Source organism: Ananas comosus, unplaced genomic scaffold, assembly GCF_001540865.1.
Source record: "Ananas comosus cultivar F153 unplaced genomic scaffold, ASM154086v1, whole genome shotgun sequence".
In the NCBI taxonomy this organism is placed as follows: Eukaryota; Viridiplantae; Streptophyta; class Magnoliopsida; order Poales; family Bromeliaceae; genus Ananas; species Ananas comosus.
This window is the reverse complement of record NW_017893397.1, coordinates 72,920-87,657: the sequence shown is the minus strand read 5'-3', so window position 1 is coordinate 87,657 and position 14,738 is coordinate 72,920. Positions and strand designations below refer to the sequence as shown.

Here is a 14,738-nt window from a genome sequence, read left to right as displayed (position 1 = left end):
TTCTTCATTAATTGCATGATTGGTATGGTACGTTTGCAGAGAAAACGACTGTTGCTAATAAAATTTAATTTTAAGTATATTTTAAAAAAACTTAAAATCTTAAAAGAATATTTTTTATATGGCTAAATTATAAAAAAAAAATTTAAATATCTTTTTTTAAATTTTTTTTCTAACTTTTAAAAATGCTTAAACTCAGTTATTATCAACCAAATGTAACGACCTGACCTGCTATCAATAATAATTTGTTGGGCTAAAACTACTGACTCAAAATACTTAAGTCCGGTTATTATTATTAGGGTAGAGTCTTCTTATATATATTCAATGACAAGTCCATTTCCATCGGACATGGGACTATTGGGATGTTACAAGTAGGGGTGGCAATCCAGCTCGCTATTCGTGAGCCAGCTCGCTGTTCGCGAGCCAGCTCGTGTTTGGCTCGAAATGAGCTCGAGATCGACTCGCTCGTTTAGTAAACGAGTCGAACACAAGCCGAATTTTTCGGCTCATTTATTAAACGAGCCGAACACGAGCTGGGGTCAGCTCGTTCGTGTTCGGCCCGATAACAGCTCAAATATATATATTTTATATTTATATAATTTATTTAATTTATATTTATATATAAATAAATAATTATATATATAATATATATTTTTATTATTTAATTTTTAGTAAAATAAAAATATAAAGAAGAGCTTAATTATAAAAAAACTCATTTATATGTAAAGTTTCAACTATTAGATCAAATCTAATGGATAAGATTTTATAAATTTATTTTTTATATATATTCAATCTAATCCTTTTAACTTATTGTTCGTTGGCCAGCTCGTGAGCCAACTCGTATTTGGCTTGTTTATTAACGAGCCGAACAAAAGCTTAATTTTTTGGCTCGATACTTTAACGAGCCAGCTCGTGAACGAGCCGAACACGAGCCAACCCCAGCTCGCTCGTGTTCGGCTCGTTTACACCCCTAGTTACAAGTAATTAGATTTTTTGTTTTTTGAATAGTGATGAAAACCCGACAGAGCGGGGTTAAATACAGCTGAAATATTGAAAGAGATAAAATATATATTTTTAAAAATTAGAAATAAAAAATAAAATAATAAATATTTATAAGAAAGTTTTTTTGCAGGTTACCATTTTATATTAGCCAGCGAAATAAATAAGGTGACATAAATAAGAAATGTCAAAAATTTTTTCAAAGATATATATAAGCAATTGTACTGAAAAAGAAAATCACATCACTCGAAATTGTAGCCATTTACTTATTTTTTTTTTAAAATAAACAAATAAATAAATAAATAAATAGCCCTGGAGACTATTCCTGCATCGCCGCCGTACGATGGGGATCGGACGGTTGAGATCGCATCAGGAGGAGGGGATTACCGATGATGAAGAGGGCGGAGGTCCACCGCCCGGAGCGGGAGCGGTCGATCGGACGGCCGAGGTAGTCCACGACCCCGATCAACGGCTCTGATCGCGCGGTGATGAGCGGCTCCGAATCCATCGTTTTTTATCCCTTCCTCTCTGTCTCGTACACTGTTTATATCCTGATGAGGCGAGGGACAAAATGTACGGATACCCCTGTACTATGCTTATATCGCATGTTAGTACCTGTCATCTTAAAAAAAAAGAAAAAAAGAAAAAAAAGAAAGTTAGTGGAGGAGAAATCGTCTCGTCACTCGTATGAAACTGTTCTATTCATCATTCATATTATTTTTTAAAAAAATTTATGTTATTCACTTAAAAAAAGGCGAATAAATCGGTCTCTATAAAATTTGGAAAACAAATAAACGGATACAAATTGAAAAATAGTTTGTAAGAAGAACTTTTTTCGTTTAAAAAAATTTCATACTTTTTTTTTTTTGAGAGAAGGTAGCACGCTACCTGCTTCATTCATTGAATGTATAACCTAGGCTACAAGGGTGAGACATCCAGGGCCTCGAGAAAGAAACAGGCAAGATGCGAAAGTGAAACGCCAAAAAAAAAAAAGAAAAAAAGAAAAAAAAGAAAGACGGTGGTAAGGTTTCAACTAAGTACGGAGAAGAATATCCCAGGATTTCCGCAACTGTACTGGTCTGCGTACGACCAACATAGGATCTAGTTGGATGTTTCGAAAAATCAGGTCATTCCTGGCATTCGAAATGGTCCACCAGCACGCAGCTAATTTCGGAAGGCTATGTTTCGCATTATGCTGTCCTTTCTTGACCTTCCACCTATCCCAGATGTATGATACATCAATTCCTAACTCCGTAGCCTGAATGCCCTCAGTTCCCATCATCATGATGAACTTGATGAATACGCATTGTGCGAATAGGTGGTCCATAGTCTCCTCGTGTACCCTACACGGCACACAGGCTGCATCTCCAATCCACCCCCTCTACACAAGATTATCAGCTGTAAGGAATCTTTTCTTGAGTACAAGCCAACAGAACACTTTGACCATAAGAGGTATTCGGAGACTCCAAATCTTACTAGCTCGTTCGTCCCGCAACCCCCCGTCACTTAACATACGATAGGCAGATTTGACCGAAAACATTCCGTTGTTACACCATCTCCGCCGTATCGTATCCGGCCGTTGTGATGCTTTCCCTTACCCTAAACGCCACAAGGTTGGATCGCAATTCAGGCCTAATAGTGGATTCATCACCTAGGATCCTAGTCCAATTCCAGTCAAATTCATACTCTTTTTAGAAACCAAATAGCCCCTAAACCGGACGAAAAGAGAAGAAGGTAAAGTATAAAAGGGCAATTTCATTTGTGGAATTGTGGAAAGATGCGCTTCTTCTTTTATAATTACAATTTCCATCTAATTAATCACACAAGATAAATAAATTTCCACTTGGTTTTGATTTAAATTCGTTTGGATTTAATATGAGCCCTAATCCAATCCACTTGGAGTGGAAAAACTAACACCACTCTCATAATTAAACAGGAAAAGAAAAATAAATGAGAAAAAAAAACAACAACAACACGTCCATTAGCATCTACAACAATAAAACATCATATCCTATAAAATAGATAGCGTTAGAGCGATACAACAAGAATATTTTGCTTCTTACAAAGGAAATTGCAGTGATAATATAAGGGAAAAACTTCAAATATCACCTCCGTGGTTTCGCACTTTCTCACTTTAGTACTATGTGATTTTAAAGTATATTATTTTTGTACCCCGTGATTTTATTTCTCTCTTTTTATTATCCACTCTACTAGATTTTTTCGTTAAATCAATGGCAAAGTTAAAACTAAAAGGTACTGTAAATATTCGATAAATTATAGATAGGATATCTGATGTTTTTTTGTATATGATTTAATGAAAAGTTAACGGAAGGATTAACAAAAAGAGAAAAATAAAACCACAGAATACTAAATTAATACATTTTAAATCACATGATACTAAAGTGAGAAAGTGCAAAACTACAAGGTGATATTTGAAATTTACCCTAATATAAACAAAGAACTACAAAACTAGTGTACAAATATGAATAAAGATTATAATTTTACAACAACTTACTTTTTTCTTTTTTTCTTTCTTTTTTGAGAATGGCCATTTATTAATAAAATCTGGCGTCAACATAGTGTACAAATATGAATAACGATTATAATTTTACAACAACTTACTTTTTTCTTTTTTTCTTTCTTTTTTGAGAATGGCCATTGATTAATAAAATCTGGCGCCAACATAGTGTTTGATTTGATCACAAAACTGCAATCTTCTTCTTGTAGTTATAACTCCGCGCATAGTATAAGAACAAGCACAATTCCAAAGCACTGAGCACCGCGAGAAGCCAATAGAAGTAGTCGAGATGTGCACGGTTCAAGTTATTCGAGAACCAGCTATCTCCGTTCTTCCTCGTCATCTTATCGATCGCGGAAATAAGGAAACTACTGATGAAGTTCCCGACGCCCAATATACTCAAGCACAGAGCGAGACCGAGGCTTCGTAAACCATCGGGAACCTGATCATAGAAGAACTCCTGCAACCCTATTATGGTGAACACGTCGGCGATACCGATAAGCACGTATTGAGGAACCAACCACCAAAAGCTCATTGGAACAGTGGCATTTGGCTCGTCGATTAAGCCGGAGTCCCTAGCGGTATTGAGCCTCTTCGTTTCGACGAGAGCTGCTACCACCATCGAGAGCAAGGACACGACCATCCCCGCGCCGATTCTTTGAAGCATGGTGATGCCCGAATGCACCTTTGAGAACTTCCTTGCTGAGGGTACGAGGATTCGATCATAGAGCGGGACGAAGGCGATGATGGAGAGAGTTCCGAAGCTTTGGAGAGCCGCGGGCGGTACTTGCAGGCTTGAAGTAATGGCTCTATCTAGAGTCCTGCCTTGCTTGGTGAAGAAGGTGGTCAATTGGGCGAAGACGACGGCATAAACTAAGCTAGTCGCCCATATCGGGAACAATTGGAGCACTCCTTTGGCTTCGTCTATCCGTTTTTGTTCACATTCGTCTTCCGATGTCGAAGATCTACACAATTATGTGCATGGAGAAAATGAAATTGGTTTGCGCAAGTTGTCAAAAAGTAAGTCGGAGCGCCATTTTGATTTTCCTAACATAGAACTGACGTCGCAGCTGATTCAGCTATCACATCACCTCTTCATAAGTAATTTGCGAGAAATCAAATTTTGGTGATGTAAGTGAACATACTTGGTCTGTTGTCTTTCGATGTCTTCTCTCGGCCGAAGAAGGCTCGCTTTCCAACTCCTCGCCAATGACAAAAACATCTTGCCGATTCGAGCGAAGGGGCTCTCCTTCTCCACTATATAACATCGATACGTCTTCGTCCCGAGCAAGAAGATAACAAGAGCCAAGAACATAATGATACCGGGGACTCCAAAGCCGAGGCCCCAACCGACGTTATCTTGAACATAACTTAGTACGATAACCGCGATGGTGATGCCCATGGACATGGCGAAGTACCACCAATTGNCGACGTTATCTTGAACATAACTTAGTACAATAACCGCGATGGTGATGCCCATGGACATGGCGAAGTACCACCAATTGAAGAAGGAGCTCCGCGAGACGCACTCCTTAGGGTCATTTTGGTCGAACTGGTCGGCTCCGAATGCGAGGCCGCACGGCTTGTCGCCGCCTTGAGCAAAGGCGAGTAGGTAGAGGGAGAAGTAGAAGAATGCGACTTGGAAAGGCGACGGATGGCACGCCGAGGGATTCGCAGAGTTCGTGCAATCCGGAGGGCGGATAGACGGGACCGTCGATGAGAGAGTCAGCATGCCATAGCCCTGCGAGAATCGGTTTCGAGCACACAATCTTTTTTGAGTCATCCTTAAAACAACAAAATTGACACACAATTAGGATAGTTCATGCTAGAACAAATTGATCATACAATTTTTTTAGTTATTATAAGTTATTCATATAATTCATGAAAATTTTCACTTTTTCACCTTTAACTAATGACAACAATTTTCTGCAATTTCATGTTATTCACAGCAAACAGATATTTTCAATTGGCTAGGTCCTAAGATTGTAACAGCTACAAAAAAAGATGGGGACAACACAGTGAAAATAGAAAGGATAAGGACATGAATGAAACTTTAGCTAAAAGATCCTTTCCTAAACCTCTGATGTAACATTTTGAGCTTTTCCAGTCCTATACGCTTCATCAGTGGTCAATAGTACAATAATTGAAGGGCTTGACATAACCAATGAGTTCGACCAGTCCGACAGTGATTCAGTTTAAGAACCACTTTGAATCATTTGAAGTGGTGGTTCAACAATCGAACCGGTGAATCAGTCTTGTTTTAATCAAAAAGGCCAAATTTATTTTATCAAGTTATATTAAAATTCAACGGTTTAAAATCAACTTAGTTAATTTTATTTTCTATTAACACAGATTAGTTTTTTAAAAAGTAAAATTTGAAAACTACTTAATTTGGTTTAGAAATCAGTATTTTATAATTAAATATGCTACTGAGATAGTAATATATGCAAATTTTTCTAGATAATAAAATTTAAAATAGTAATAATATTTCTATAATGTCATACTGACGTTACTAGTTGAACCGGTAATCCTTAATCCAATAATATTTTTCAATCCTTATTTGATCAGATTTCGAAAATATTGGATACAACTAGTCTATGAAAATTGACACACACTTGTTTTAGAGGCCAACATTGCCCAACATCATTTTCTCCTTTTCCTAGAACAAACACATTGAAACCCCAAACTTTTTGGTTACAGCATCAAATCATGTGGTCCATCAATGAACCACTTGTTCTGGGGGACAAACTGGTTGATAGAGATGTCCAAGAACAATTATTTATTTTTTTTTTGAGAGATAGGTAGTACGCTACCCGCTTCGTTTATTTCATTTAGAAATAAACTTAGCTGTAAATGTGAATCAACTAGGATTCGAACTTGGGATCTCGGATACCAACCACCGAGCCCTTTGCCACCTGCTCTAGGACGGTTGGTAACAATTACAATTTTTATTCTGATACTAAAGCAGAAGCCCCTTTAATGCACCTCTATGATGGAAATGTTTTTGGGCATGCTTGGCATTGCTTATTTGTTGTTATTATTAGTTGAACATAAAATATTCAAAAAGTAAAATATTCAAAAAGATTAAGTTTCTAAAAAACAATATTTTTATATTTTTATATTTAAAATTTCTTAATGTATTGATAGATCTAAAATTTAGATAAATTAAATGAGAGAAAATTAAAGAAACTTGGTGGGGATAAAGCTCATGATCTTCTACTCTAACATCATATAAAACAACCGTTATCGTTAAAAGCATAATCTAGAGTAGAATATTAATAATACTTTAAGAAGAGTGATTGATAAGAGTAAAAAATGATACGGATTTCGCTGCTGTGGCTACGAAAAATGAGATTTTGAATCTCAAAAATAGAAGTTCCAATCAAGTAATTTAACAAAAGAGGCACGAGGATGTTTTAACATATTGCTTCTTTTAGTAACACTCCTTAAACAGTATGTTATCAAATAACATTATATCCTACAATACACTCAAAGACGGTGTAAACAATACATTATCCAACAACACTATATCCTACGATAGATCCAAAATATGCTTTAACACAAAGCAATCATACTTTTATGTATATATATCTTTAAAGATACAGCTACTAACGTGTACGCTAATGAAAAAGCCTAATGTAAAATATTAATGTCCCAAAGGTGTATAATCAATAAATAAAATTTTTTAAAATAAATTAATAATTAGAGGACATATATTTCTTAATCACACCTGGCATGTGGACTTGTCCGGATAACTTGTCAACCAAAACTTTTCTTTTTATCTTTGTTTTGGGGATTTTTTTTTTTCTCTTAATAATAATAATAATAACAATAATTCTGCTCATAGGATAAAAGTTGGTAACCAAATAACTCACCAATCATTTAGACCTCAAAAAAATAAAAAAAAATTGACTAAAATACAAATAGTCCTTGGACAATATTGCAAGTTGGTCCGCAAAATTTTTTTTTATTTAAAAAAAAATTTAAACCACTGAGCTTTCTCATATACATTGCTAAAAAGTTAAAAGTGTAATTCTTTTTTATAGAATAACTTTTTAACCCTGTTTAAAATATATAAAAGGAAAACTTCAAATACCCCTTTTGTGGTTTTACTTCTTCTCACTTTTGTATCCTGTGGGTATCAAGTTAGTACCATGTGGTTTTATACTTTTTCACTTTAGTACCATGTGGTTTAAAGTGTATCAAGTTAGTACTCTGTGGTTTCGCACTTTCTCACTTTAGTACCCTGTGGTTTCGCACTTTCTCACTTTAGTATCCTGTGATTTAAAAACCCCAAGATACTAATTTGATACAAAAATAAAACCACAGAGTACTAACTTGATATAAAAATAAAACCACAGAGTACTAGCTTGATACACTTTAAACCACATGATACTAAAGTAAGAAAGCGCAAACCACATGGTACTAACTTGATACACTTTAAACCAGAGGGTACTAAATAAAAAGTTACGAAACCACAGGGGGTTTTTTTGAAATTTTCCATATATAAAAAGAGCACCATTTCTACGGAAAAAAAAAGGGAAAAATGATTATTAATTTGCCCCTACCTGAAAGGCCTACAAATTCTACTCAAAAAAACAAAAAAAAAAAAAAAAAAATACATATGGCTTCATCAGACAAATATCAAATAGCATAAAAAATCTTAGAAATTAAGTGATCAATTTAGTTTTTTTAAAAATTTTATAATTTTAAGAATATATATTGAAGGCTAAACTATATAGCAGTTTCAGACAGTTTTACCCCGAAAAAAAAAAACAAAAAACAAAGAGTTAGGGACTAAAAATTTGCACCATCGATAAGAGCACAGGATTACGCCCTACATTTTACCCCAAAACAGAAGAAAGTTTTTTTAAAACAATTTTAATAGCTACCCATACACCTAGTAGAAGTGAGTGAATGGCATATCATGAAATATATAATAATTATATATATATATAGTAATATATATATTATATCATATATCAGTTATATAGATAGAGTGAGGCTACTATAAACATCGAAGCCACGGAGGCTTGCCGTGCTTCCATGCTCATTTTCGATGTTGGACTGTTGAATCGTCGAATCTGGCCCGTTAAACTTGGATTAGGAGTATTTGAATATCTAGAAAAGTAATTTTATGATTTTACGACAATCATTTCCTAAGTGAACGAAAGGTCAAACAAATCAAACCGGCTGAAAAAAATCTTAACAAATAAATAATATGACATTAAAATATTAAATCAAAGATATTAATCTTGATTTAATATGTATAAAGAATTTTCTTATCAAAAATTTCACGATGATATTTAGGATATCTTTTATATACCGTAAACTGCAACGGCTCAACTACGGCTCCATTGAAATTTGTTGATGTTTGTGCCCAGATTCGATTACTAGACAAATTGGAATCTTAAATAATAAATTTATTTTCAAGTTACTCCAAATACTCTAGATCAAGTTGAACGGAGCCTGATGCGATCGATTTCGAAAGTCGCAACAATCGAAACGAGCTGGAAGCCGTAGACGGACAGGCTGCCGTGCTTCCGATAGCAATAGCAGCCTCACTCGTATAATAATATATAATATATATATATATATATATACTATATATATATAATATGTAGTACACACACTCCAGAGTTTCGCTGTTGTATCTTATCGATAGTAACCGAATATTTAGCTGCGTTTGTTTAGGTATGAATAGTTAAGAACCCTGCTGTTTTAGGAAAGGATACAAGTTCTGGTATAAAGGCAGGAACTAAGACCAATTTTGGCGTTTGGATACAAAATTGAGTTGTGTATCTAGGGAATATAGTGTAAAATGTTTGGGATGGTTAGAAATTGGAACACAAGTAATGAAAAGTTATAATTGAAATTAAAATTATTATTTATCTAATTAATTAACATCAAAATATTACTTAAAAAAAATAAATAATAAATAAATTATTAATAAATAATTATAAATAATAATAATTATTAATATTATTATAAATAATAATAGTTATAATAATTACTAAATAATTATTATAAGTAATAAATTAATTAATAATAATTATCCTAATTATTAATAATTAATTATAAAATCATTATATAAATAAATAATACTTATTAATATATTAATTATTAATAATAAATTACTAATAATATCAATTATCTAATTAATAAGAATAATTATTTTATTATTAAATTATTAAATTAATATAATAATAATATTAATAATTAATTATAAGTAATAAATTAATTAATAATAATTATCTAATTATTAATAATTAATTATAAATAATAAATTAATAATAATATCGATTATCTATTTCTTAAGAATAATAATTATTAATAATTATTATTTAATTAATAATTATTAATAAATAATAATTATTAAATTAGTAATTATTATTATCTAATTATAAATAATTAATTTTAATTAATTAATTAATTATTTATTTTATTATTTAAGCAATAAATAATGATTTAAATATATTAATTAGATTAATTAATAATTTACTATCATTAAAATTTAAATTTAGACTTTAATTAACTTTGTTCTCATTCTGGAACAAGCTTGTTCCAGGAAAAAGGTGGAACAGCAGTTCCAGCCAATTCCAGCCTTATACCAGTTAGTTCCAGAAACTCGGGAACTACTGTTCTCGGGTACCAAACGCTGCGTTTGGGAACAAAAGGGGGAACAAGAGCTTATTCTCCCCCTTGTTCCCAAACCAAACGCTATAGTGTTTTAGAGTTTTTCATCGTTAGATTTATTTTTTTTGATCATTTTTACTTATTAGATCGTACTATTTAATCACTCTTTCACTCGATCTTAGAAGATAACTATTATTCTAATCACACATTTTTTCATCTGGCCGAAAATATAGTAACACCGGTTATTTATTGCTATTAATAGTATAATAGTCTAATTCTATATACTTGGAATAAGAGTAGGAGTAGCTTTTTCGTTTTGGGGGAGTTGTTCGGGGGTAGTTATATTGTGTAAGCGTAGCAGGAGTGGCGAGAGGAGAGTAGTGAGGAAATAAGGGGAAATGAAGGGGGAATGGGGAATGGGTGGGGGGGTAAAGTAGTGGGTTAGGGTTAGAGTTAGGGTTTAGGGGGGGTACCAGGACGTAGAGGAGAGCGGCGAGGGCGATGGTGCGGTATCGGCCGAGGCAGGAGTCGGCGAGGATGGCGCCGAGCAGCGGCAGCATCGACGCCGCCCCCGACCACGCGTTCGCCGCCGCCGCCGCCGCGGCGTTCGTCTCCCCCATCGGCCCCGTCAGGTACGTTATCAGGTTCGACGCCACCCCGTAGTACGCAAACCTCTCCGCTATCTCCAACCCTAAACGACCATCAATGTTCATCATCATCATCATCATCATCATCATTTCCCATTCGATCGATCATCAATGGATCTAGGGTTTGGGGGGTTTTAGGGTTTACCCATGACGAAGAGGGCGGCGGGCCACCCGCCGGAGGAGGCGCGGTAGATCGGACGGCCGCGGTAGTCGACGAGGCCGCTCAACGGCTCCGACCGAGCCTGGAGGAGGGGATCCGAGGAATCCGAATCCATTTCCCCCCCCTCCCCCACCGCTTCTTCCTCGTCCTCTTCTTCGTCTTCTACCCCCCATCGCCCCCCCCCCCCCTCTCTCTCTCCTCTCCTCTCTCTCTCTCTCTCTATATAATATATATATATATAATATAGTAAGTGAGGCTACTATGCTATCCGGAAGACGAACGCTTCTCGTGGCTTCCAGCTCGTTTTCGATATTGCGACTTCGGAAATCGTCGATCAGACTCCGTTAAACTGATTCTAGATGTATTTAAAGACCTAGAAAATAAATTTAGTGATTTTAACGATTATCATTTGCCTAGTAAACGAAGGGGCTCAAAAATCAACAGACTGAAAAATAAGAAAGTCTTACAAAATATAATAATATGACATTAAAATTTTAAATAAAAGATACTTTGAAAATCTTGTTATATAGTATAAAAATTCTATCATAAATTTCACGTGATTTGGATATTTCACCAACGCGTTTAAAACTTGCAAACGCTCACTACGGCCATTGAAATTGTGTTGATTTTGGAGGGCCCATTCCGATCACTAGGCAAATGAATATCGAAAAAATAAAATGTATTTCTGAGGTACCCATAATACTCTAGATCATAGTTTAGACCGGAGGCTGATCGACGATTCGAAAGTCGGCAATCATCGAAAACGAGCTGGGAAGCACGGAAGGCTCCGTGCTTCCGATTAGCATAGTAGCCTCACTATATATATATTATATATATATATATATAGGATAAGCTACATGATTATTTGGAAGATAAATGATTTGTACTCCGATTATTTGACTCTGGATAAAGAATTTATAAAAGTAGGATGATTTGGCGGTCCTCCTTAAGTGATTGAATAGATTCTTTAGGATTACGTGTCGCCTAATAAAGGTAATAGTATAATCTAAGAGATTAGAAATGAATTAAAGAGAGCAGCTCTAAATGTGCAAGGAGTCAGAAAGCACCAAATTATATATATATAAAGTGAGGCTCTCTTATACTTTAAATTCTTAATTTATTGGTATTTTTTTTTTTTTTTTACTTCTAGATTTGAATTTTTTTATTAAGAGGATGTGTGATTAAGGGATGATAGGTGATTTTCCGGCAGGGTTGAGTTTGGTGGCTGATTAAAAGGATGATCTAATGGGGTAAAATAAGTCAAAAAAATTAGATCTAGACGAAAGAAAGAATTTTAAAAATAAGTTGTTTGTGCTTTTAAAAATCATATCCGAACTCTCTCTCTCCTCTCTGCCTCTCATATATAGAACTAAGCTCCTATATTTTTGAAAATAAAAGCAGTTGTTGTTGGTAAGGTTTTCCCAAAATTTCAATGCAAGGAAATTTGTAACAGTTAAAATATAGATAGCTTTCTAAGATTTAAGCTGGTCATTTGATTACGAGGATATTCGTTATCGTGGCGGTGGAGAAGAAAAGTATCGTTGGAAAAATATATCACTGTTTTTTTCGTACGTATATTCGTTATGCATATCGCGGATTGAGTCGTTTACGATATATTGTTCTGTGGTCCCACCGAGAACGCAGAAACATTATCTCTATAAGTTTTTTCTCAGCTCTATTTTAGTCTAATAGACGTTAAATAGACCTCAATACCAACCTAAGCCTAAAGTTAGTGGTCCATCAGGAATAAATAATAATCTAAAAAGTAAATTGTACCATGAAAATAATTATGGAAGATTGAAGTAAAATAAAAGGTTAAATTACACAAAATAAATCCTTCTGGTCAAAATTCGTTTATTTTTTTTCCAGTCCTGTCAATTTAAAAATCTACACTTTTATCGCTCTGTAAAAATAAAAAATGTTCACAGTGGGAGGAATACGGTAATGAACTTGATGGACAAATGATTGATTTTGCCCCTTCACTATTTTGCCCTCGACCAATATTCACAGGAGAGGAAGGCTGAGGATATTTTATATAATAAATCATATATAATATTATTTTATAAACGGAACCTAATGATTACTAGCTTGGCTGCGGTTGAAGTGAATATTTTTTGATTTTATAAGGGATGCAAAGTATAATATATATTTTTAAATGATATAGAAAAAAAATAAAAATTAAATTTGACAGTAATTTAGGCCAAAAATATAAATATATTGTATTATGTATTTATATGTGATTGTGATGGGAAGAAACTTCCGAAAAACGAGAAGGCTGGACTCGGGAGTGTGTGCCGACTGCCATGCCACCATGGGGTTGGTGGATTAATTGTGAGCACGTTCGAGTGAATATGGTTTCAAATTTGAGAGCGTTGAGATTCCCTTCTTTCTTATTAATTGTGTTCTTTTGTTATCATATATTAATTTATGAGAATTTCAATTCATTTTGAAAAGGATTTGGAAAAAGTTTCGTAAAAGAATATATCAAGTCCATAATGTATATAATACGACTAAACCTGGTTAACTCGAATATAATTATTTTTAGTAATAATTAGTGTCCAAGAAGTTAAAAACGTTAAAGACGGCAAGTAAAGCGGAGTACATAGTTGAGTATAGAGGCTAATTATTCATCCGAAAAGTGTATTAAGGAGAGAGAATGGTGAGCATACAGCTAGAATTGATAAGTCTATAAAATAAAATATTATAATATGTACTAAATCCTCTGAGTCCGTCGTATATGCATTTTGGATGGTGCCTAGAGCCAATCACGCAGCCGAAAGTATGAGATAAGTCGTTAGATTTAAAGCGGAGAAAATATAATACCTCTAGGATTTAAAATAGTCATATATATAATATAGCATATAATTCCGCTAAATATTTTAATCTAGCTATATTATTGAATAAGTTGTTCTATAACGATAATATGGCTAAATCTCTTAATCCGGCTATAATAATTTTGAATAATCTTATATATTACGATATAATATGGACTAAATCTGTTTTATCCGAACTATACGTATTTAAATTTTGGACGGAGTGTAGGTTCAAGAGATTAATAGGAATTGAGGATGGGCTAGAATTAAAATATTATTTTAGAGGATGGTGTTGTAGAATTCAACACTTGACGCTGAATTGTAAATAACTTAAGCATTGTTTATTTAGTAGATAAATAAGATGTAAGCATTTGTTTGCGGTCATTTGCGCTTAAACAAGAAAGAAAAAAAATTAAGTATGCTAAATTACAGAGAAAAATCTCCAATATCAATAATTCTTTTTTTTTTTTTTTTTTGTCATTACAAATCTGCACTTTGCTCTCTTAAAAAAATAAAAAATAATTCATTTGACTCACCGCCGTTAGTGTTCTGTTAGGATTTCATTTATATCATATTTCTTATACTCAAAATATTTCTGAACTCTCTTCCTCCTTTATCCATGGCCGCGGCGCCTCACCTCGCGCTGTGCCGCTCGTCCTCCGCCGCCATCGAAATCTTAGCCCACCTATCTGCCATATCCACACACACAGCCCTTGCCTCTTTGCCACTCGCCTCGCCTCAGCCCTCACCTTCGCCTCGCCTTCGTCCTCGCCGTCTCGCCCTCATCCTCGTCCATTCTCTCGTCTAAGAAGATGAGAATAATTGATTATTTTATTACAGCCTATTTTTTCTATGAATAATTTTTTAAAAAATAAAATATAAGTTTTGATAATATAAAAAAATAAAAAATAGATATTATTAATATTTTTTGTAATTTAGTCATATTAATATTGAATTGTCGAAAACTT

The 14,738-nt window shown here is 34.1% G+C and overlaps 2 protein-coding genes across 2 annotated transcripts in view; one reads left to right on the top strand and one right to left on the bottom strand.

Moving 5' to 3' along the window:
- Window positions 1-3,466: 3,466 nt before the first annotated feature.
- On the bottom strand, window positions 3,467-11,064 carry LOC109705911 (protein NRT1/ PTR FAMILY 5.10-like; the record flags this gene model as incomplete). Its single annotated transcript, XM_020226697.1, is given in 5 exon segments — window positions 3,467-4,479; window positions 4,660-4,935; window positions 5,014-5,255; window positions 10,624-10,841; window positions 10,943-11,064. Coding segments are annotated over 5 exon segments (1,642 nt in total), but the record flags the coding sequence as incomplete, so codon positions are not given.
- Window positions 10,701-14,738, top strand: part of LOC109705912 (protein NRT1/ PTR FAMILY 5.10-like) — a 32,295-nt gene continuing 28,257 nt past the window's right edge. Inside the window, exon 1 of the mRNA XM_020226698.1 lies at window positions 10,701-10,782. The gene's annotated coding sequence lies outside the window, so the exon portion shown is untranslated. The remainder of the gene's footprint in view (window positions 10,783-14,738) is intronic.